We start from the raw sequence: 24,602 nt of genomic DNA on the forward strand, positions 1-24,602 counted from the left end.
TGAACACTCAGCTGACCAGTTTTCTGTTATTTTCCCCTATCACTAAAAGTTTTATCCAATCATCTATCCATCCATCCACCTACTCCTCCATTTATCCATTTTCTGTCCATCTATCAATCTATTCATTCATCTATCCCCCATGCACCTGTATGCCATCCATCCATCCATCCATCCTTCCATTCATCAATGTATCATTCCTTTCTTCCCTCCATCTCTTCCTTCCACCTTCCTTCAATCTTTACATTCATATATTATTCATATTTCTATACATCCACTTCTCCATCAATCTACTTATACTGTTCATCCACCCACCTATTTGTACACCCATCAATGAACCTGTCATTGGCCTCTCTCTTCAGTCATTCTCACACAACTAAGCACCAACCTACCTAAAGGCCTATTTACTCACTCATCCTTCTATCTTCTTGCTAAACATTTATTCACAAATACACACATGAATGGACAGATGTATGTATGCACTTGTGTGCATGTGCCCATGTATGCACACACACAGAGACACGGGCACATGTATGTGTGCGAACACACACACACACACACACACACACACACACACACACACACACACACATACAAATCTTCCCAGTCAACCATCCAATTCTAAATCAACTGATTATTTGTGTGCTTATTGATTTTTTAATCACCAAAGTAGGCATTTATTTATTTATTTGAATGAATCAACTTAAGTGTTTTCCTTTGATCAGCAGAGTTGAATAAAATATTGGCCATCGATTCATTCATACACTCATCTCTCATTCTATCAACAGGTTTCATTTCATAATCCTTTCACTAAGTGGCCTTTGATTCCCTTTTCTGTTTGTCTATCCAATTCCTCACTCATCCACTAATTGAATCATTTGTTGACTTACAAGTTGAATACACAATCCAGTACTTAGTGTGTTCATTAACTCAGGAATCTGTCCATATATTCATTTATCCATTGATTTTCTTATATATTCATTTCTACATGTGTCTATTGATTGATTAATTTACTAATTTACCAACTTCTCTGTTACATTTCTGTTGACATAGCTTCAAGTTCTTAATATAAAGTTCCATGTCAAGATGTGGTGTGTGTGTGCGTGTGTGTGAGTGTTTGTTTGTGTATTTTATTCATTGCCAAGGTGATAATTTCTCCTGCTTCTCTCTCCCTAACCCCACTCTTGCCTCATCATGACTGGTCTGAAGTCTCCCTGTGCAGTAGTCCTTTTCTGTCTATTTTTCTTTTTTTAGTAAAACCCTGCTGAAATGAGGTTGAAGCTCATGGAGGAGAGATTTAATATAGTTTTAAACATGGGCATGGAGAGGCAGGCACTTAAGAATGGGGCAGTTTCTCAGTTTCTCAGCAGGGTCTCCTTACTGCACACTTTTCCTGGGTTGTTGGCTGTTAGAATACAATACCATTGCTACAAAGTCAGTAACACAGGTATACGTTCCCCCTTTATTGTGCAGAGAAAGTCCAAAAGGAGATTGATCAGGTGATCGGCTCACACCGGCTACCAACCCTTGATGATCGCACCAAAATGCCATACACTGATGCAGTCATTCACGAAATTCAGAGATTTTCAGATATTGTCCCTACTGGAGCACCACACAGAGTGACCAAAGATACCATGTTCCGAGGGTACCTGCTCCCCAAGGTGAGACCAGCTTTGATTCCTCATCAATACTCCCTGAGTGTCCTCCACTCTGCTAATCACAAACCTCACCCTGTGTTTTCCCTGCATTCTGTTTTACTTAGGTACTGACTGTTTTCCATATGAGAGTCAGGGTAGAATAATATCTTTGTATCTTGTAATGTCTCCTAGAACACTGAGGTGTACCCCATCCTGAGTTCAGCTCTCCATGACCCACAGTACTTTGAACAACCAGACAGTTTCAATCCTGACCACTTCCTGGATGCCAATGGGGCACTGAAGAAAAGTGAAGCTTTTCTACCCTTCTCCACAGGTGAGACAGACCTGTTATTCCTTTCCCAGACACTAGAGGGCAGGCCCACCCTCTGGGATACAAATGGCAATAGGTCCCTGTTTACTGAGTGTATCCCAGCTGCCTTGCCTGATCAATCCCATTTAACCTGGCTACAGCCCCCTGAGGGGATTCCTCAACTAAAGGAGCATCCAGGTCAGGATGCATTTTTGGAAGTTGTTTAAAGGCAATGCTAAGAAATATAATGCAGTGTCAGGTGGGGTAAAGGGTACATGTCAGGCATGATACCCCCTGGTAAACCATATCATGTGACAGGTCTGTTATAATGTTTATTTGTGGAAGAAGGGAAAGTGAGAACTTAGAGAAGGGGGACAGAGGTGGGCAGAAAGAAGGACAGAAAGAGAAGCTGGCCAGGAACACGATATATGTGTGTGTGTGTGTGTGCATGCGAGAGAGAGAGAGAGAGAGAGAGAGAGAGAGAGAGAGAGAGAGAGAGAGAGAGAGAGAGAGAGAGAGAAGGAGAGGGAGAGGGAGAGGGAGAGGGAGAGGGAGAGAGAGAGAGAGAGAGAGAGAGATGGGGGAATAGAGTAGAGGGAGAGAGAGAAAGGGGTAGAGAGTCATTTTTATATGCTGTTGATGCTGCATCTGGCTTGCACCTGGCAGGCAGTGGTGGCAGATGATGATGTAAGCTATTGCTAGGTCTTTAGGAGAAGTCTAGTGGAATTGTTTGTAAACCAACATTTCTCCCTTCTTGTTTAAATAAAAATGAGAAACTAGAAGGGGTCGTGGTGGAGCAGGAGTGCAGCTGTCCTGTTCTTTAACCTACTTCTTGTTAACTTTAGGGTAATGGTCTGTCTTTGGGACCCAAGGAAAATTGGGATGCTGGACAAGTCCTGGGAAAGTTGGATGTTTCACTGATTTCCAGGATCCGTGGGACCATCTGCAGCTAGGAAAGTGCAGGCCCAGGAGAAGGGCCCTTGAGAGTAGACAGGAGCACGTGTGGGTGGCTTCTCTTAAAGTGTTCTGGATGCAGATTTTGAGTGAACATGTGAATTAGGCAGGATGCTGAAAAACTTCTACCTACCTAGTAGAGGAAGAAAATAAAGTTATGTTAGGGAGAAAACTTTTTTTCTTGGGTGTACCTTTAAAACCCCTTGGCCCATGTTCTTGATATTTGGGGAAGGGGAGTCCCAGAACCAGGGGAGGGGTGGATCCCACCCTCTGGAATAGGCAGCAGGTGGGGAAGTTAGGCTGTTGATTGACAGAGGTATTTATCCAGATGGAGTCCATTTGACCCATAAGAGGTGAATCTGAGTATGTTTTCTTTCTTTTTTTAAAAGAAGATTTATTTTATTTATTTTATGTATGTGAGTACAGTGTAGCTGTACAGATGGTTGTGAGCCTCCATGTGGTTGTTGGGAATTGAATTTTAGGATCTCTGTTTGCTCCAGTTGGCCCTGCTTGCACTGGTCAACTTGTGCTCGGTCAGTCCCTGCTTGCTCTGCTTTGTTTACTAGTATACATAAGTACCCTGTAACTGACTTCAGATGCACCAGAAGAGGGCGTCAGATCTCATTACGTGTGGTTGTGAATCACCATGTGGTTGCTGGGATTTGAAATCAGGACCTTTGGGAGAGGAGTCAGTGCTCTTACCCATTGAGCCATCTTGCCAGCCCCCTGCCCCCTCGAGTCTCTTTCCTGAAGCTTAGAAGAATCTTTTTAAGCTTACAAAATAGATACATTTTAGAAATGTTAATTGTAGTCTGTTTTGAAATGCACATTGTAGAAAAAGGATAGCAAACACCATATTGTGTTATAGTAGAGGCCTGGTAAACAGTATTTGTGAAAAACATGAGCAGTCTTGAAGGCGAGCTCAGGGAATACAGAAACCTTCCATGGAGCAGAAGGAGCAAGAGGGACTTTTCCCCTCTATTCAGAACACTGAATGTATATTCATTTAGCACAATGAGAAACACCTCTAAGTCTATAGTTAAAAGACAACCAAAGGAAATTTAACATCTTGAATGAAAGTATAATACGGGATTATATAGCGGTGAGTATTTACCAGATTTAGGCTAATAATATATTAGCACTTCATTGATTAATGTTAGAACTCTGAAGTTTTGAAGTCCAAATGTAATAGGAAGAAATCTGAAGAATTTTTGTTCCTTTTATGTATGTTCAACGACTTTCCTATTACCACCCAAGTTTTTCACATCCTCCAAACTTCACAACTTGCATTTACCAAGCTCAAAACATTTTCTTAGACCCTAAAACAGTTTCTTAGATCCCAATAACTAAGCCTTTCATATCCTCAGACATTGCAGGAAGTTTACTTCTTTTTCCTATCCACTTATATACCATGAGATACAGATGTTTGATCAATGGGAGCAGTCAGTGTAAAGTGAGTTACTTTAGATGAGGGAAGAGCAAAAATCTACACCTGAAACCTGTTTTTCTTTTATCATGAAGCCTGTGAGCAAGCCAAACCTGTTTGTCTTTCTATGAACAGATATGGTAGTTTTAACTAGCTAATGAATTGTCTAAGGAGATAACATGTTGGTTGATTACCTTGGGCTAAAGTGTCAGTTGCTGGTTGTCCTCTAGCTGTCAAGTTACAGTTAGCTTAGCTGTCAATGTGATGATCAGGACCTGAGAAAGATAAATTATAATCTAGATGCCTTATGTTAATTAAAATGGCAGATTAGTTCATAGTCCACTACCTAGATAATTCTCTCAGATTTCTGTGGTCTCTATTGCAACATGGCAAAGGCAGTCACTCTGTTAGGGCCAGAAGATGACAGGCCTTTTCATTTCCCCTGTGGAGGAGGAACATGGGAGAGAAAAATTAACTTTCTAGGTGTTCTCTGTCCACAGTTCAGGCCAGGCCCTGACAGTGGGCAAGACATTGGGGCAGTCTTACTTAATGGTTTGGGTATTACAATCCAGGTTAGTTTTTCATTTTTGTGTCCATATCCTTTAGGAGACCTAGAGTAGGTCACTATTAGAATTTGGGAGTCTCTGTTTGTCATAATAAACATTTAATGCCATATTCAGCAGATCTCTGAGAGCTTTTAAGGCTAGTACCTATAAAGTATATCTGGGTTAAAAAACTTGTCTGTTTCTAGTTATCTGCTCTAAACTGTACTTAGCAAACATAAAACAGGAGGCTAAAAAACCTTAATATTGAAATTAATTGCATCAGTTCTTAGTATGCCTTTAAATATAATTTCGAACTAATCAAATGACATGTTCATTTATAAGGTTACTGACTATCATCTTGTATTTAATTATAGTAGTTTTTATGAGACCACAACTGCTATAGTAGCTTTTGTGTCTAGAACTTGTTAGGTTTGAGCCTTAAAAAGTGATTTTTGAATTGAAGCTCTTTTAGGATCAGTACAAAACCCTTTTATGTATAAACATATTCTATAAAGAGACTGGAAACTTTTTTGACCTTTATATAGTTTATCATTATACAAATCTATAGCTTATAAAAGTTTAAGGCTATATTATAGCTTAATAACATTAGCAAAAAAGAGGCAAACATATTTTTTTTTCCATTTTTTATTAGGTATTTAGCTCATTTACATTTCCAATGCTATACCAAAAGTCCCCCTTACCCACCCACCCCCACTCCCCTACCCACCCACTCCCCCCCTTTGGCCCTGGCGTTCCCCTGTACCGGGGCACACAAAGTCTGCGTGTCCAATGGGCCTCTCTTTCCAGTGATGGCCGACTAGGCCATCTTTTGATACATATGCAGCTAGAGTCAAGAGCTCAGGGGTACTGGTTAGTTCATAATGTTGTTCCACCTATAGGGTTGAAGATCCCTTTAGCTCCTTGGGTACTTTCTCTAGCTCCTCCATTGGGAGCCCTGTGATCCATCCATTAGCTGACTGTGAGCATCCACTTCTGTGTTTGCTAGGCCCCGGCATAGTCTCACAAGAGACAGCTACATCTGGGTCCTTTCAGTAAAATCTTGCTAGTGTATGCAATGGTGTCAGCATTTGGAAGCTGATTATGGGGTGGATCCCTGGATATGGCAGTCTCTACATGGTCCATCCTTTCATCTCAGCTCCATACTTTGTTTCTGTAACTCCTTCCATGGGTGTTTTGTTCCCACATCTAAGGAGGGGCATAGTGTCCACACTTCAGTCTTCATTTTTCTTGAGTTTCATGTGTTTAGGAAATTGTATCTTATATTGTGGGTATCCTAGGTTTTGGGCTAGTATCCACTTATCAGTGAGTACATATTGTGTGAGTTCCTTTGTGATTGTGTTACCTCACTCAGGATGATGCTCTCCAGGTCCATCCATTTGGCTAGGAATTTCATAAATTCATTCTTTTTAATAGCTGAGTAGTACTCCATTGTGTAGATGTACCACATTTTCTGTATCCATTCCTCTGTTGAGGGGCATCTGGGTTCTTTCCAGTTTCTGGCTATTATAAATAAGGCTGCTATGAACATAGTGGAGCATGTGTCCTTCTTACCAGTTGGGGCTTCTTCTGGATATATGCCCAGGAGAGGTATTGCTGGATCCTCCGGTAGTACTATGTCCAATTTTCTGAGGAACCGCCAGACTGATTTCCAGAGTGGTTGTACAAGCCTGCAATCCCACCAACAATGGAGGAGTGTTCCTCTTTCTCCACATCCTCGCCAGCATCTGCTGTCACCTGAATTTTTGATCTTAGCCATTCTCACTGGTGTGAGGTGGAATCTCAGGGTTGTTTTGATTTGCATTTCCCTGATGATTAAGGATGTTGAACATTTTTTCAGGTGCTTCTCTGCCATTCGGTATTCCTCAGGTGAGAATTCTTTGTTCAGTTCTGAGCCCCATTTTTTAAGGGGGTTATTTGATTTTCTGAGGTCCACCTTCTTGAGTTCTTTATATATGTTGGATATTAGTCCCCTATCTGATTTAGGATAGGTAAAGATCCTTTCCCAGTCTGTTGGTGGTCTTTTTGTCTTATAGACAGTGTCTTTTGCCTGAGGCAAACATATTTTAAAGGCAGTAATCTGTAACCTTTTTAATATTGTAAGACCTCCAAAATAATATTAAAATACACTACAGTTTAAAGAGTAAAAACATAGAGAAATATTGTAAACCATTCTCAAGACAGTACAGAAATCATACAAATGTCTTATTGAAATTCAAAAGTAATGTTGGAGACCTACTTCCCTGGTCTGCTGAAGGCACATGTTGCTGCTCTTAATCAAGATGACAGTGAAGCCATGACTTGCAATAAGAGAGTTGGCTGCCAGGCATGTGACTGCCCTTAGTTAAGATGGTGGTAAAGCTATGGCTCCACCTGCTCCAGCCCTTAGTAAAGATGTCAACTAGCCATGTGTTGGATATATCCCAGAATGGAATCATGTCACATGATTGAACATTATCTGAGCATAGACTTTCAATTACTAACCCCAAATTATGAGTTTTAAACACATGTAGGAATGAGTCAATAGCCCTGTGGGAACAAGGCAGACATGATGTAGGTTGGAGAACTGTTAGTTTGGGGAGGAGAGAGCTGTTTTGGGGCTCTCGAGAGGCAGAGCCAACTTTGGTGCAACAAGCTTTGGCAAAAGGAAAAAATGCAGTCTTGGCCTATGTGTTGGACTGAGAACAGACCGAGATGGCCTCTGAGAGAGTGGAGGACCCTTGTAGGTATCCCTCAACCCTGGCTCATTGAGTCTCTGCAGGTTTAGACTCATCGTCTCTCACTGAGGCCAGACAAGGTGACCCAGCTAGAAGACCATATCCTACAGAGAGGCAACAGTCTTAGGGATAGCACCTGCTATAGTTGTTCAGGACCCATATGAAGACTGAGCTGTGAATCTGCTACATATGTGTGTGTGGGATAGGTTTAGCTTGTATATACTCTTTGGTTGGTGGTTCAGTCTCTGAGAGGCCCCCAAGGGTCCAGGTTAGTTGACTCTGTTGGTCTTCTTGTTGCATTCTTATCCCCTTTGGGGCCATCAATTTCTCCATAAAAGTTCTTGAGTTCTGTCCAATGTTTATCTGTGGATATCTGCATCTGTTTCGCACAGCTGATGGATGGAGCTTTTCAGAGGACAGCTATGCTAGGATCCTGTTTGCATGCATAACAGAATATTATTCATGATGTTGGGGATTGACGTTTGCCCATTTCATGCTGCGGTTGGTTATTGCTTGTCTGTTCCCTCATTTTGGCTCTATCTTTGCCCCTGCGTTTCTTTTAGACTTTTGATCTAATGTCTGTGGGTGGGTTGGTGTCCTTATCCATCCACTGGGGTCCTGCTTGGCTACAGGAAGTGATCTCTCCAGATTCCATAGCCCCATAGCTATGAGTCTCAGCTAACATCACCCCACATAGCATCTGGGGGCCTCCCCCATCCCAGATTTCTGGGATTTCCTAGAGGTTTTCTCTCCTGCACCCCGCCCCAGCCGCTGCAAATTTCTATTCATTCTCCTGGCCTTCTCTCCTGTGTCCCTTCACACCTGATCCTGACCTCCTCATTATCCTCCCAATGACCTCTCCCACCTAGTTTCCTCCTTCTTTCTGCCTCCTATGAGTATTTTATTCCCCCTTCTAAGTTAGAACCAAGCATCCTCACTTGGGCCTTTCTCTTGTTTAGCTTCTTTGGGTGTTTGGGCTACATTGTTGGTATCCTCCTGTACTTTGTGGCTGATATCCACTAATCAGTGAGTACATATTGCACATGTGCTTTTGGGTCTGGGTTATCTCACTCAGATGGTATTTTTTAGTTCCATTTGCCTGTAAAATTCTCTTAACATTCTTACCTGAGTAGCAGGGTGATGGTCAAACTCATTGTTATTTATTCAATGAGCAGGGATGTCTAAATGGGATTATGGATGTGACATTCTAAAGTCTATACAATGGATGGCTGCTCACATGGATCATTTTCTGTGCCCACAGGAAAGCGCATTTGTCTTGGTGAAAGCATTGCCCGCAACGAATTGTTCCTTTTCTTCACGTCCATCCTCCAGAACTTCTCTGTGGCAAGCCCTGTTGCTTCTAAGGACATTGACCTCACTCCCAAGGAGAGTGGTATTGGAAAAATACCTCCAACGTACCAGATCTGCTTCTTGGCCCGCTGACTGGGCTGAGGCAGCCAGGTGGCCCCACTTTTGTTGAGAATGGCTCTATTTTTGTGCCTCTGAGAGAGCTGCTGGAAACTAGACTGTATGTTGCTGCTCACATCTTTCCTCCTATTGTGGTTCTCCACAGCTGGAAGGTGTGTTCTTCCCTGTGAATGGCACTGGAGAAAACAATCAACTATCATACTTGATTTGTGAACAGAGACTTCTGGAGTCCACATCTCATGCTGAGTCACTTCCCTCTTCCTCCCAACTTCACACTCTGTGGTCTGTGCTAATGGGCCCTGTACAAGGTCTGAATTCTATGTCTACAGACTTGCCTAGTATGTCAACATACTAGGTATGTTTCAGGTAAACAGAATCACATAGTGTGTGATGTATGGTGTATCGTGCCTTTATTTCACATAATATTATCTAGGTTTCTATATTTTACAGGACACAGTCACATACCATCATGGGTTTTTTTTTTTCATGCTCTTTCGTTTTTTATTAGATATTTTCTTCATTTACATTTCAAATGCTATCCTGAAAGTCCCCTATACACTCCCCCTGCCCCATTCGCCAACCCACCCACTCCTGCTTCCTGGCCCTGGCATATTGCTGTACTGGGGCATATAATCTTCACAAGACCAAAGGCCTTTCCTCTCAATGATGGCTGACTAGGTCAACTTCTGCTACATATGCAGCTAGAGCTATGAGCTCTGGGGGTACTGGTTAGTTCATATTTTTTTTCTCCTATAGGGTTGCAGACCCCTTCAGCTCCTTGGGTACTCTCTCTAGCTCCTCCACTGGGTACCCTATGTTCCATCCAATAGATGACTGTGAGCATCCACTTCTTTATTTGCCAGGCATTGGCATAGCCTCACAAGAGACAGCTATATCAGGGTCCTGTCTGCAAAATGTTACTGGCATATGTAATAGTGTCTGGGTTTGGTGGCTGTTTATGGGATGGATCTTCGGGTGGAGCAGTCTCTGGATGGTTCTTCCTTCTGTCTCAGCTAGGAGGTAGATTCTTCAGTTTCTATATCCTCATTGCTGTGCGTATGGTCATCCTATTGATTTTTGGGTACCTCCCCTATCCTAGGTCTCTGTCATGTTCTCAAGATACCCCTCTTCCCTTCTCTGTTGTGTTCAGACTTCCATTTATACTCCTAGTCCTCTTCCCTCTCTCCTGTCTCTCCACACATCCAATCACGAATAACCCCCATAACTCCCCCACCCAGATCCCTCCCTTGATTTACTTCCTGTGACTACTTTTTTCTCTTGTGTAAGTGTGATTAGGCCATCCTTACTTTGGCTTTCCTTCTTGTTTAGCTTCTTTGGTTCCATAGAGTATAGCATGGGTATCCTGTACTGTGTATCTAATATCCACTTTTAAGTGTTAAGTGCATGTCCTTTTGGGTCTGGGTTACCTCACTTAGAATGATATTTTCTAGTTTCATCTATTTGCTTGCAGAATTTATGATGTTCTTGTTTTTATAGTTGAATAGTATCTCATTATATAAATGAACCACATTTTCTTTGTCCATTCTTTGATTTAGAGGCATTTTGGTTATTTCCAGTTCCTGGCTGTTACACATAAAGCTGTTTTGAACTTTGCAGAGTCCATGTCCTTGAGGTATGGTGGAACATCATTTGGAGTATATACCCAGGAACCCTATAGCAATTATAGGCTTATTTCCAATATTCTGAGAAACTGCCAGATTGATTTCCAAAGTAGTTGTACAAGTTTACACTCCCACTAGTAATGGAGAAACGTTCCTTTTGTGCCACATCCTCAACAGATTGTTCTATACTTTGTTTTTTTTTAAAAAATTGATATTTTCCTCATTTACATGTCAAATGTTATCCCCTTTCCTTGTTTTCCCCTCCCAGAGACCCTCTATCCCATCCTCCCTTCCCTTGCATCTATGAGGGTGTTCCTCCACCCACCCACCCACTCACTCCCATCTCCCCACCCTCATTTCCCCTACACTGGGCCATCTATCAAGCCTTCATAGGACCAAGAACCTCTCCTCCCAATGATGCCTGACAAGGCTTTCCTCTGCTACATATGCAGTTGAAGCCATGGAGCCATGTGTACTTGTCCCTGGGAGCTCTGTGTGTGTGTGTGTGTGTGTGTGTGTGTGTGTGTGTGTGGGTCTGGTTGACTTACATTGTTGTTCTTCCTATGGGGTTTCACATCCCTTCAACTCCTTCAGTCCTTTCTCTAACTCCTCTATTGGGAACCCCATGTTCAGTCCAGTGGTTGCCTGTGAGCATCTGCCTCTGTATTTGTAAGGCTCTTTATGGGACTTTGTGTTTCCTCTTTAAGTGCTTCTACCTGTTTATCTGTGTTCTCCTGTATTCTCTAAGGGAGTTATTTATGTCTTTCTTATAGTCCTTTATCATAGTCATGAGAAGTGATTTTAGATCTGAATCTTGCTTTTCCAGTGTGATGGTTTATCCAACACTTGCTCTGGTCGGAGAATTGGTTTCTGATGATGCCAAATAATCTTGGTTTCTGTTACTCATGTTCTTACATTTGCCTCCTGCCAACTGATTCTACCTGCCTTTCTATATCTGACAGGAGCCTGTCCTTTCTGTGATCCTGATTGTGTCAGAACTCCTCAGAGTCCAGCTGTCTGTGATCCTGTGATTATGGGATCCTCTGATCTTGAGCTTCTGGGTGTGTCTGGGATTCATGCTGCCTGTGGGACCCTGAGATCCTGGTATGACCAAGCTCCTGAGATCCTGTGATCCTGTGATCTTGTGTCCTGGGTGTGTTAGGGTGCCTGGGAGTGGAATTTTCTCTGTGTGTTGTGGGACTGGCTGCAGAGATCTGTGCCCAAAGTCTGCTCAGGGCACCTGCTCAGACTGGACAGAATCTAAGCCAAAGGTTGGGTGGGGTTCCTGAATCCCTGGATCCCACTGGTTCCAGTTACTCCTGGTGGTGTTGGAACAGATGTTATGTCCGCCTCATCTCTGAGCCTATGATCCTGTCTGTGTTAGAGTGCCTGGGAGTGGAACTTCCTTTGGGTATTTTGGGACCGGCTGAAGAAATCTGTGCCCAAAGTCTGCTTAGAGCACCTGCTCAGACCAGAAGGAACACAAAGCCATTGGTTGGGCAGGGTTCCTGCATTCCTGGATCCTGCTGTTCCCAGTTACTCCCGGTGGTGTTTGAACAGATGTTGTGTCCTTCTCACCTCTGACCCTATGATTCTGGGTGTGTTAGAGTGCCTAGGAATGGAACTTCCTCTAGGTGTTTTGGGACTGGGTGCAGAGATCTTCCTATAAGTTTTTTTTTTTTTTTTTTTTTTTTTTTTGCCCTAGTCATTCTGATGAGTATAAGATGGAATCTCAGATTCATTTTGATTTGTCTTTTCTGATGACTTAGAACTTTGTACATTTTTTCAAGTACTTTAAGCTTCCTCTGTTGAGCATTCTCTGTTTAGCTCTGTAACTTTTGTTTTTCATTTTATGAAGACATTTTCCCTTAATTTATCCAAAACATTTGACTTTCATGAACTCAATTAAGGGGAAATATAAGTGTGTAATATTAAACTTACAACATTATAATATTTACAAGTTAGCTGACAGGAGATCCCCACTTGTATGAAAATACAAATAGTCTATTTTTCTTGGCTATTTGCATATGAAAATGACAGGGACAAGCTCACCCCTCTTCAGATTTTAGTGAACTATGGAGTATAACTAAGACTGCTGACATGGAAATATAGCTTATATGAATGTCCCATACCTACAACTTTAGATCTTCAATGTGTTTATTCAAGTCCAATAGCTCCTTTTCTTGCCTTCTTTTCTTATGCTGGCTTGTTACCTTCCTTTTCAACTCTTCCTGCGTTCTGCTCCTCTTTAATGGCTTGCTTTCTGTCTCTTTTATTCTCTTTGCTCTCATTTTTGGAACCGGGCTGGGCGCATACCTTGGGTAGGTCACTGCCATTGATCATCTGCATCTGTTCAACCTGCTTTGCTATGAGACCTTTCCTAGGTAAGACTTTGAGAGGTATTCCTGTCTTAGAAGACAGGTAGATTTGTTTGGGCTTTGGTTCATATTTGATGAGCCATGGGTGGTTGTATAAAGTGGTGTATGTACTGCAAATTGATTCACAGTCCCACTTCTCTTTGGCTTCCTCAAGTACTACAGTAATGGCCTCTTCCTTTTCAGACTCATCAAGCTCATTTGCTGGCAGATCTTGATCCTTAAAAGGCTCAAGAGTATTCAATTTTTCACAAGTCTCTTCCTTCTCCTTGTAGCAGTAATTCAAAGCCTCCCAAAATTGATTGCCATCGACTTGAATGGTACCTTCCAATTGCACATTATCCAGAGCTCTGATTCCAACATCATCATAGTATTCATAAAAGTTCCCAAACCTCTCACCATGTAGAATAACCTGTTCATTTCTCTTCATGACCGAGGCGGTCGTGCAGTACTCTGTGAAATGGCTTTTGGGTTCCTCTCTCCAAAACAGGGGCTTTTTCACTTGGTTTGTTGGTATCTAACTTTTTGAGTTCTTTATGTATTTTGGATATTAGTTTTCTGTTGGATGTAGGGTTGGTAATTATCTTTTCCCAATCTCTAGGCTGTCATTTTGTCCTCTTGTTAGTGTCCTTTGTCTTACAGAATCTTTTGAGTTTTATGAGGTTCCATTTTCAAATTTTGATGTTAGAGCCTGAGCCATTGCTATTCTGATTAGGAAATTGTCTCTTTTACCAAGACATTGTAGTTTATTTCCCTCTTTTTCTTCTATCGGGCTTTGTGTACCTGGTTTTATGTTGAGGTATTTGATCTACTTGGACTTGAATTTTGTGCAGGGTGATAGACATAGATCTATTTGCATTCTTCTATATGTAGACATCCAGTTAGACCAGCACCATTTATTGAAATGCTTTCTTTTTTCTTTGAATTGTTTTGCCTTTGTCAAAAAACAAGTGTCTGTAGGTGTGTGATTTCATTTCTGGGTCTTTCATTCAATTCTACTGTTCAACCTATCAGTTTCTACACCAATACCATGCAGTTTTCTTACTATTGCTCTCTAATACAGCTTGAGATCAGGAATGGTGATAACTAAAGAATTCTTTTATTGTTCAGGATTGTTTTAGCTATCCTGGATTTTTTCTCTTGGCTAAGAGTTCCTCTTTTATGAGTTGGGAAGAAATATGTTGGAATTTTGATAGTAATTGCATTGAATCTTTAGATAGCTTTTCATAAGATGGTCGTGTTTACTATGTTGATCCTATGCATCCATGAGCATGAGATCTTTCCATCTCCTGATTTATTCCTCAATTCTTTAATAGGAGACTCGAAGTCCTTGTCATATAGGTCTTTTACTTGCTTGGTTGGAGTTACATTAAGATATTTTTATATTATTTGTGGGTATTGTGAAGGGTGTTGTTTTCCTAATTTCTTTCTCAGTCCATTTACTATATGTATAAAGGTGGGAAACTGATTTTTTAAATTCAATTTTGTATTCAGCTGCTTTGCTAAAAAGTGTTTATCAGCTGTAGAAGTTCTCTAGACTTTTGGGGATCACTCATGTATACTATTATATATCTGCAATGAGTGATAACTTTCACTTTTTCCTTTCCATTTTGTATACCCTTGATCTCCTTTAGTTGTGTTATTTCTCTGGCTAGAAATTTTATATATATATATATATATATATATATATATATATATATATAGAGAGAGAGAGAGAGAGAGAGAGAGAGAGAGAGAGAGAGGAGAGAAAGAGTAAGAGAAAGAGAAAGAGAGAAAGCAGACTTGTCCCTGATTTTTGTGGAAATGCTGTAAATTTCTGTCCATTTAATTAGATGTTGGCTAGTGACTTACTGCATATTGTGTTTATTATTTTCAGATATATCCCTTGTATTCCTGATCTCTATGATAATTTTAACATGAAGGGGTGTTGGATTTTGTCAAAGGCTTTTTCAGCATCTAATGGGATGAACTTGTGATGTTTTCTTTTAGTTTGTTTTTATGGTGGATTATGTGGTTGGATGTTCTTATATTCAACTACCCCTTCATTCCTGGGATAAAGTCTAATTTATCATGCTGGTTGATGTCTTTGATGTGTTCTTGGATTCAGTTTGCAAGTACATTAGTGAGTATTTTCCCACCAATATTCATAAGAGAAATTGGTCTGAAATTCTCTTTCTTTGTTGAGTATTTGTGTGGTTTAGGTAGGAAGGTAACCATGACCCCATAGAATAAACTTGGCAGTGTTCTTCTATTTCTATTTTGTGGAATTGTTTGAGGAGTATTGGTAATAGCTCTTCTCTGAAAGTCTGGTAGAATTGTGTTCTAAAACCATTTGACCCTGGACTTTTTATTTTGATTGGAGACTTTTAATGGCTGCTTTTATTTCCTTCAGGCTTATAGGACTATTGAGGTATTTATCTGATCTTGATTCAGTTTTTGTAATTGACATCTGTCTAGAAAATCACCCATTTCACTTAAATTTTCCAATTTTGTGGACTACAGGATTTTGAAGAACTAATGATTCTTTGAGTTTCTTCAGTGTGTGTTGTAATGTCTACCTTTTTATTTCTGATTTTGTTAATTTGGGTACTTTCTCTCAGCCTTCTAGTTAGTTTGGCTAAGGGTTTGTTCATCTTCTTGATTTTCTCAAAGAATGAGCTCTTGGTTTTATTGATTCTTTGATTCTCCCCTTCCCCTCCCCCTCCCCCTTCCCCTCCCCCTCCCCCTTCCCCTCCCCCTCCCCCTTCCCCTCCCCCTCCCCCTTCCCCTCCCCTCCCCCTTCCCCTCCCCCTTCCCCTTCCCCTCCCCCTTCCCCTCCCCTCCCCCCCTCCTTCTTCTCTAGAGCATTCAGATGTAATTTTAAATTTCTGGTATGAGGACTCTCTAATTTCTTTATGAAAGCACTCAGTGCTATGTACTTTCCTCTTAGCACTGTTTTCATTTTGTCCCATAAGTTTGGGTATGTTGTGCTTACATTTAGTTGAATTCTACTAAGTCTTGTTTTATTGGATATCTTCTTTATTTATATTTCAAATGTTGTTCCATTTCCCGGTTTCCCCTTGAAAGCTCCCTAATCACATCCCTCCTCCCCCTGCTTCTGTGAGGATGTTTACCCCCTCCTGCCTCCCTGCCCTGGTATTCCCCTACAAGGGCCTCTTCTTTCATTGATTCCCAACAAGGCCATCCCCTGCTACATATGAGGCTGAAGCCTAGCCAGAGCAATTAGATAACAAAGGGAGGTCAAAGGCACATAAGTTTGAAAGGAAGAAGTCAAAATATCACTATTTGCAGATGATACGATGATATACTTAAGTGATCACAAAAATTCCACCAGAGAACTCCTAAACCTGATAAACAACTTCAGCAAAGTGGTGGATATAAAGTTAACTCAAACAAACCAGTAGCCTTCCTCTACTCTAAGAATAAACAGGCTGAGAAAGAAATTAGGGAAACAACACCCTTCACAGTAGTCACAAATATTATAAAATACCTAGGTGTGACTACTAAGTCTTTTAAAAATTATTATTATTATAATTATTATTATAATATTAATTATTTTACTTATTTACTTTACATCCTGCTCATCTAGAAAGTCTTTTATTTTTTTCTTTATATCTTCTGTGACCCAGAGATAATTGAATAGATTGACTGGTTCATTTTCCATGAGTTTGTAGGCTTTCTGTTGTTTTTGTTGCTGTTGAATTTCAGCTTTAATTCTTGGTTGTCTGATAAGATGTAAGGTGTTATTTCAATTTTCTTATATGTGTTGAGGCTTGCTTTATGTCTCACTATATGCTCAGTATTGGAGAAAGGCTCTGTGATGTGCTGAGAAGAAGAAATAATTCTTTTGTGTTTGGGTGGAGTGTTCTATAGATATCTGTTAGGTCCATTTGATCTATAACATCAGTTAATTTCATTATTTCGTTTTGGTTTTTTTGTTTTCTTTTGTTTATTCTGGATGACCTGTCAATTGGTGGGAGTTGGGTCTTACTACTAATGAGTGGGGTTCAATGAACAATATAAGCTTTAGCAATGTTTCTTTTACAAATTTGGGTAACCTTGCATTAGGGCATAAATGTTCAGAACTGAGATATCATCTTGGTGGATTTTTCCTTGATGAGTACGAAGTGTTCATGCACATATATTTTGATTATTTTTTGTTGGATGTCTATTTTATTAGACATCACAATGGCTTCTCCAGCATGCTTCTTTATTCTTTTTTTTTGTTTTTGTTGGAAAAATTTTCCAGCCCTTTACTCTGATCTATCTTCATTGCTGAAGTGTGCTTCTTGCATGAAGCAGAATTATAGATCCTATTTTCACATCAATTCTGTTAACCTATATATTTTATTAATAAAATATGTATTGTTATTTATAATGTCAGCTGATGGTAAGTGAGTACATTGATGTTAAGAGATAGTAATGACCAATGATTGTTAATATCTGTTATTTTGATGGTGGTGGTATTAATGTGTGTGTGTGTGTGTGTGTGTGTGTGTGTGTGTGTGTGTGCTTGTATGCTTTCCTTGCTGTTTTTGTTGGTATGGAATTATTCATTTCTTGGATTTTTGGGTGTAATTACCCTCCTAGTGTTGGAGTTTTCATTATAGTATTTTCTACAGGGCTCTATTTTTTGGCAGATATTGTTTAAATGTTATTGTGTTTTGAAATTTCTTGTTTTCTCCATATTCTAATTGAGAGTTTTCCTGTGTATAGTAGTCTATGTGGCTTTTGATTTTTGTTTTTTGACACTGCTAGACATCTGTCCAGGCCATTCTAGGTTTAAGAGTTTCTGTTGAGAATTTGGGTGCTACTTTTGGCCTTTTCCCCTTACAGCCTTAAATATTCTTTCTTTATTTTATAGATTTTGTGTTTTAATTTTTATGTGGTAGGAGGATTTTCTTTTCTGGTCCAAGTTAATTGGTATTCTTTAAGTTTCTTGTATGGTTATAGGCCTCTCTTTCTTTAGGTTGTAAAATTTTTGTTCTATGATTTGGTGAAAATATTTTCTGGTTATTAGATCTGGGACTATTCCCATTCTGTTCCTCTTATTTTTAGGTTTGGTCTATTCTTATTAAAATAGTATTGCAGATTTCTTGGATGTTTTGTGTCAGGAATTTATTAGATTTAACATTTTCTTTGACTGATTGTATCAAATTTTTCTATTGTATCTCCTACATCTGAGATTCTCGCTTCCATCTCTTTTGTTCAGTTGATGATGCTTCTGTCTCTTCTTCCTATTTTCTCCCTTAGAGTTTCTGTCTCTAGGATTGCCTGAGGTTTTGTTTTCTGGTTAGCTTTTATTTCCCTTTTCATGTTTTAAACATATTTTCATTTTTCTTTAACATGTTTATTTGTATTTTTCTGCATTTAATTAGAGGATTTGTTTCCTCTTTAAATGGCTCTTCCTGTTTGTATTTTCCTGTATTTCTTTAAGAATCAAGATTTCCTGTATTTTCTTAAGATTTATTCATTTTCTTTAAGGACCTCTATTATCTTTAAAAGATTGGGTTTATGGTCTTTTTTTTTTTTTTTTTTTTTTTTTTTTGGTGCTTCAGTTGTATTAGGATATCCAGGGCTTGCTGTAGTAGGATAGCTGTGCTTTGAAGGTGTCATATTGCCTTTGTTTGGGTTTTTATAGTAGCCCTTAGCCATTTGATTGTCCCTGGATGTATCTGATGTAGTAATTATTGGGAGGGGGCATAACCTCAAATTTCCTGGTATAATAGTCCTCTGGTGGGTAGCCTTGGGTTGGGAAGTAGAACTTATGAGTCAGTGCAAGTCTCCCAGCAGTTGGATATGTCCCTGGAAACAGAGCTAGTAGAGGATTGGGGTAGGGTGGGGAGGAATTTGAACAGTGGAGGTCCAGGTGGATAGCAGGCTGCTCTGTGCAGATGGACATGCCCTAGAGGACTCAGAAGGCAGGGAAATGGGTACAGGGAGGGAATTTGACCTGTATCCTTCTGGATCAGCATGTCTAATTGTGGTTGTTTAAATTTTCATAACTCAGGAAGTAGAACCATCAAGAGGTGTGGCCTTGTTGGAATAGGTGTGGCCTTGTTGGATGAAGTGCTTCACTCTGTATGTGAGCTCTGAGACCCTCCTCCTAGCTGTATGGAGCTAGATTTTTGTTTGCCTTAAGTGCAAGTTGTAGTACTCTCAGGCCCTCTAACCCCATGCATGCCTGGATGCTGCCATACTTCCTGTCATGATGTTAATTGACTGAATCTAGGGAGACAGCTGGCTGCTCCTGGCACCTGGGTATGCCCCAGCAGTCTTTGAGGATAGGGGTGTTCTTTCTATTCTTGACTCTAAAGCCATAGTCACATGGCTGAATCTGCTGAGTTCTGCTGCCTCCTGAGGCTGGACTATGGTTACTTTGTTCTATTACATCATCTCAGATTTCTGTTTTCCAAATTATTCACTGCTTAAGTTTGGCAGTCCTGAAACTTGCTCTGTAGACTGACCTTAAACTCAGAGATCAGCCTGCCTTTGTCTCCTGAGTTCTGAGTTCTGAGACCTGGCTCCTGCCTTTACTGAAGAACATGTTGTAAACAAATTCAAAGTCCCATAGTCCACATTCCAAGGACAGGATGAGGAGGCCAGAGGTGCTAGGAAAGGAAGTGATGGTCACAGGTTGCAAAGGGTTTCAAATCAATATTTGACAGGAGTCTCCAGATTAGGTTGGGATTTCTCTTCTTCCAACTGTGACTTGTTACTAGAGAAGCTTCTAGAGTTCTCATGTAAGCCAACATGGGGAGTAGATAGGGTATATAGAATCTGGTAGACATACTGTGGACTGAATTGTGGAGAGCAGCAACAATGTTGAATCTGTGACACCCATAACATCAAAAGCTGGGATGTCAGTAAGGACATTAGAGAGAAGGCCAAGTGAAGCCAAAGACCTCAAGTCTGTGTTCTTTCCTGATGAGACCCCGGTAAAACTGGTAAGTGGGATCCAAGTTTAAGAGGAAGGTGCTATCAATAGGGTCAGTGTGTAAGGTCTGGGTCTTGTTTCTGTGCCTGGGGGTGGGATATGGGGTCCTGACATATTTTACATGGGGGCTCAGCCTCTTCTAGTCCTGTGTGGGTATGAGGTGTAATGGGAGGCCCCAGTGGATCACAGTGAGGTTTTCTTGGTCTATGAGGACAAAGCCATCATTGATCCATCTTCCAAGAAATGGTGGGTGGTGTTCTTGAATGACTGCACACATGTGCACACATGTGTCTGTTTGTGTGTGTGTTTGTGCAAGAGAAAGTGTGTGTGTGTATGTGTGTGCGTGCGTGTGTGTGTGTGTGTGTGTGTGTGTGTGTGTGTGTGTGTGAGAGAGAGAGAGAGAGAGAGAGAGAGAGAGAGAGAGAGAGAGAGAGAGATTCTGTGAATCTTCTCAACCTTCCTACTAAACTCTACTCCCAGGTATGAATTTTTTTTTTTGTCAATGGAAAGCCTTGGAACATTGTCAATTGATTCCTTCTGACTACCACGAAGGACTTTGAATGGAAAAAAAGGAGCATAGATAATCAAATCAAGGTGGAGACTCTAGATCTCCTGTTAGAATGCTAGAAACCCCATGGTGACCCTAGGGGTCTGTACAAGAGTTCACTATGATGGTGACACAGTGATGGAGAATTTCTTTGCTAAAGATTTAGATAGGGTGATGCAGAGACAGGTTAACGGACAGCTTCTAGGAGGTGGGATGGAAAGCTAAAGATCTAAAGATGCATTAAAATTATTATTATTTAAACTTTTTATTGTCTTTTTTCATGAATTACACATCATGTACCCAAATCCCATTTTTCTCCTCCTCCTCCTCCTCCTCCTCTTCCTCCTCCTCCTCTTCCTCCTCTTCCTCTAATATCCACCTTCCAACATTCCAACCTTCTCTGTACAGGAGGGGGGGGATGCTTTGTCGTGCAAGCTGTACTGTATCACAGTGTGTCCTACAGTATTCCCTTTTCTCCACATATTTCTTTCAAATGTTCATTGCAATGACTGGTTGGTCTGATGTGAGACCTCTGACTTAGGCTACTCTATCAATACTGGAACCTCACTGGGACTCTTTGCAGATATCCTATTTTTTACCCTTTGTCATGGAAATCATGTAGTTTTGGATTTGTAGGGCCAGCCTCCCTCTTCAAGCATTTTAACAGTTCATTGATCGAGTTGGACAATTCAAAGCCTTAGATCTGGGCTGAGAACTATCTGAGTCTGTCAGCCTATCAGCTCTCCCACTCTTATGTGCTCAGTGCTGCCTCAGCATTAAGGCCTGTTACCAGGGCCAGCTCTACCCTGCTGCTCAGGTAAGGTGCAGGGCCTGCTCTCCCAAGTGATGCAGCTGGTGAGGGACATGGCCAGTTCTCCCAGTCTCATAACCCTGGACACAACTCTCCTGCCTGCCACAGATAGTGGCAGATGAGGGAAGGGAGGACTGTTTCTCCCTCATTGTGCCACTTCCAAGCAGGCAAAAGGTAGTACCAGCTCTACTCTGCTACCCAGGCAAGTTTCAGGGCTCTCCCGATTGATGCAGCCAATGAAGGGCAGAGACAGTTCTCTTGCTTTCATGTACCCAAATCCAGTTTTCATGCCTGTCATAGATGCCAAAGGGTGTGATTTGGTGAGGGTGTCTCTCTATCTCCCACACTGCCCCACAGAAAAGCAGCTGTGGTGCCAATTTGCCCATACTCCTGCCATCAGGATCAGCTAGAATTTGCTGCACAGGTAAGGTACTATAGCAGGGGAGGGGCAGGTCCAGCTTTCCTTCTCAGAAGACCCCATCAGGTCCATCTCCCCCTTTTGTTGATAGTAGTGAGGGAAAAATAGAGGAGATATCTTCCTCACTACCTCTCCCCTTTCATCCTTCCACATATCAGACAGGCAAAAGGGCAAGTTCTTCCATTTTTATGTCCTTGTGGTTAGCTCACCTGCCATTCCCACATCCATGATCAGCTTTACTTTGTTGCCCAGGTAAGGTGTAGGGTATACTCTCACAAGTGCTGTGGGAGGTGAGGGGCAGGATGAGCTCTCCTGCCTGTTATAGGTGGCAAGATGTGTGTGGGAGGCATCTCTCCATTGCCTATGCCATCATAAGGTAGAGAAGTAGAGGGCTCAATACTTCCATGATCATACTCCTGGTTCCAGCTTACCTGTGACCTTGCCACCAAGGTCAGCTCTACTGGGCCTCCCAGCTGAGGGGCAAGGCTGATTCTCTTGAGTGTTGCAGTTGGTAAGGGGCAGGCTTGGTTCTGCTCTAATGATTCCAGAGTTAGGCCTCTTGCCTTCCATAGATGTGAAAGGTAAGTTGGGAGTAGTGTGCCTCTCTCATTGATGCCATCTCACTGGAAGTGAGTGGTTTAGCCAACTTCCCCATGCTTGCATCCTTGGGGCCAGGTTACCTGCAAATACTACGTTTAGCAGAGAACACTTCCCTGAGTATTGTAGTTGGCTAGGTGTGGTGTCAGCTCACCTGCTCTCATGCTCCCCAGAACAGCTCTTAAAAGATGCTCCTATGAGGGTTAAGGCCCATTTTTTTACAGCACTCAAACATCTCTATGTTGCTGGGCAGAAGCATAGACCAAAATCTTCAGCCCGGCTTTTAATGGTAACAGGCCTTGCTGCATAGGGCCATAGAACCAGACATGACTCCTGGTAGAACCATAGGCCAGGAACCCACCACAGATCTAGGTGTCGTCACTGGATTCTCACATCAAACCGTGGATATGGCTTTGTGTAGGTGTGTGTGTGTGTGTGTGTGTGTGTGTGTGTGTGTGTATGTGTGTGCAAGGGCATGCATGCACTATGCACTGACATGATCTACTGTCAGCTGGAAACACATCCCCTGAGCCTGAAATGTTTTCTTGAGATAGTGTTGTGTTGTTGAGTGCACAGACATAAGGGATCCAACACAATTTTTGGGTGTTCATGACTTCCCTTGCACATGTAAACTCTTCCCTTGCATCTTGAAGTGTCTTTCTGGTCCCCCATACTTCCTTGTATAAGAACATTCAAGAACTGAATGAATTCACTACTGAGAATATGATAGATGCCAACAAAGATTGTCCCCAAGCACTCTTCAAACCTTAGCTGTCTCCTTCCTTCACATAAACTTAAAAGAAATTATCACAGATCTCAACAAATGCAAAGTCTTCTCCTTGAGTCTCACTCCATCTTAAAGCTAGACTTCGAATAAACATTGTCCTATCCAAAACCTTTGCTTTATAAATGAATATAGCATGTTCAGTGGGAGCAATTTATCCAAGATCATATGGAGATGTCATCCTGAAAAAGTGTTGGTATATCAGTTCTATTTTTAACTCTTTCTTAGTAAAATATAAGGTGTCTGGGAAGGTGTCCAAGTGTTGAGTTAATTTCTACCTGCCAATCTTCCCATAGGCAAATCTCTCTGACAATTAGAAAACAAACACCAGATGAGTTGTCTTTATAAAGAATCCTTGGGCCGTCCTTCTAGGTACTTGAGTGATGATTGACAGCCCTGCATCTTAGTGAAGACCTTTCCTTTTTCCTTTTTTTCCCTTGTTTGATATATGTGTGTCATGTACCAGCATATGTGTATGTGTTTTTGTATATATATGCCTACCTGTGTGTGGAAGTGCATGTGAGAATTCACCTTTGAGTGCAAGTCTATAATTGATATTAGGTATCTTTCTTGAGCGTGCTCCAATTTACTGAGGCAGGGTATCACTAGACCCAGAGCCTAGGCTAACCATATTTCCCCAGAGATCCCATGTCTGCCTCACACGTGTTGGGATTGCACAGAGAGCCAAAGCTTCCTAACTTTTATATGACATCTGGATTCTGAACTTCAGTCACTATTCCTGTATAGCAAGTAGTTTATTGATGGAGCCATATGCCCAGTTCCTTTGTGACGAGTTCTGAAGACTCATCCCTGTTAATAAGGTCTCTCTCTCTCTCTCTCTCTCTCTCTCTCTCTCTCTCTGTGTGTGTGTTTTGCATATGTTTGTGTTGTAGTCTAGACTGTCTTAAACCTTGGTAGCCATAGCTAGCTTCAATCTCATAACAGTTCTCCAGTCTCACCCTTTAGAATGCTAAAATCACTGGTGTGAGCCACCATGCCTGGCTTGACTGTCATTTCTGGAGACCCCTGTTCAATTATCTAATATAAAATCCAAGCAGAGCCTGACGGTGTGATGAGCAGCCACCAATCTTCCAGTCTTTGTACACTGGGCACAAAAGCCTTATACTCAAGCTTCCATCCATGAGATTTGGAGATATGGTGATTTCACCCATATTGGTGTCTCTCTGTGTCTATCAGAACCTTATTCTAGGTGCATGGAAAAATATTTAGAAGTAGTTGTTTGCTCTAATATCTAATTCAAGCACACTACTTTCCCCCATTCCAAACATGACATTCTTTCTCCAAACATGACATTCTTCCACATCTTCACATCTCACAACTTTGCTTACTTGAAAATTGTTTGACTTTTCCTGGGGATATGTGTAAAAAACGTTCATACCAGATAGGTGATGGATGACAGACAAAATAAGTGACCACACCGGAGTCTGTCTCAGTGGATCAGTGGCTTATTGAAATCAC

General features: G+C 41.3%; 1 protein-coding gene and 1 pseudogene across 5 annotated transcripts in view; one reads left to right on the top strand and one right to left on the bottom strand.

Moving 5' to 3' along the window:
- Cyp2b13 (cytochrome P450, family 2, subfamily b, polypeptide 13) overlaps nt 1–9,423 on the top strand; it is a 34,810-nt gene extending 25,387 nt beyond the window's left edge. For 3 of the 5 annotated variants that reach the window (XM_006539508.4, XM_006539510.4, XM_006539511.2), the window contains 3 exons: nt 1,471–1,658; nt 1,827–1,968; nt 8,866–9,423. In XM_006539508.4, the coding sequence (XP_006539571.1) occupies nt 1,471–1,658; nt 1,827–1,968; nt 8,866–9,047 (512 nt within the window). In that variant the 3' untranslated portion in view covers nt 9,048–9,423. The remainder of the gene's footprint in view (nt 1–1,470; nt 1,659–1,826; nt 1,969–8,865) is intronic. The other 2 variants (XM_006539509.4, NM_007813.2) reach the window with 2 other exon arrangements.
- Nucleotides 9,424–12,786: 3,363 nt separating this feature from the next.
- Gm29920 lies at nt 12,787–24,295 on the bottom strand (annotated as a pseudogene).
- Between the last annotated feature and the right edge of the window lie 307 nt (nt 24,296–24,602).

The sequence above is a fragment of the Mus musculus genome, chromosome 7, assembly GCF_000001635.26.
Source record: "Mus musculus strain C57BL/6J chromosome 7, GRCm38.p6 C57BL/6J".
Classification (NCBI taxonomy): Eukaryota; Metazoa; Chordata; class Mammalia; order Rodentia; family Muridae; genus Mus; species Mus musculus.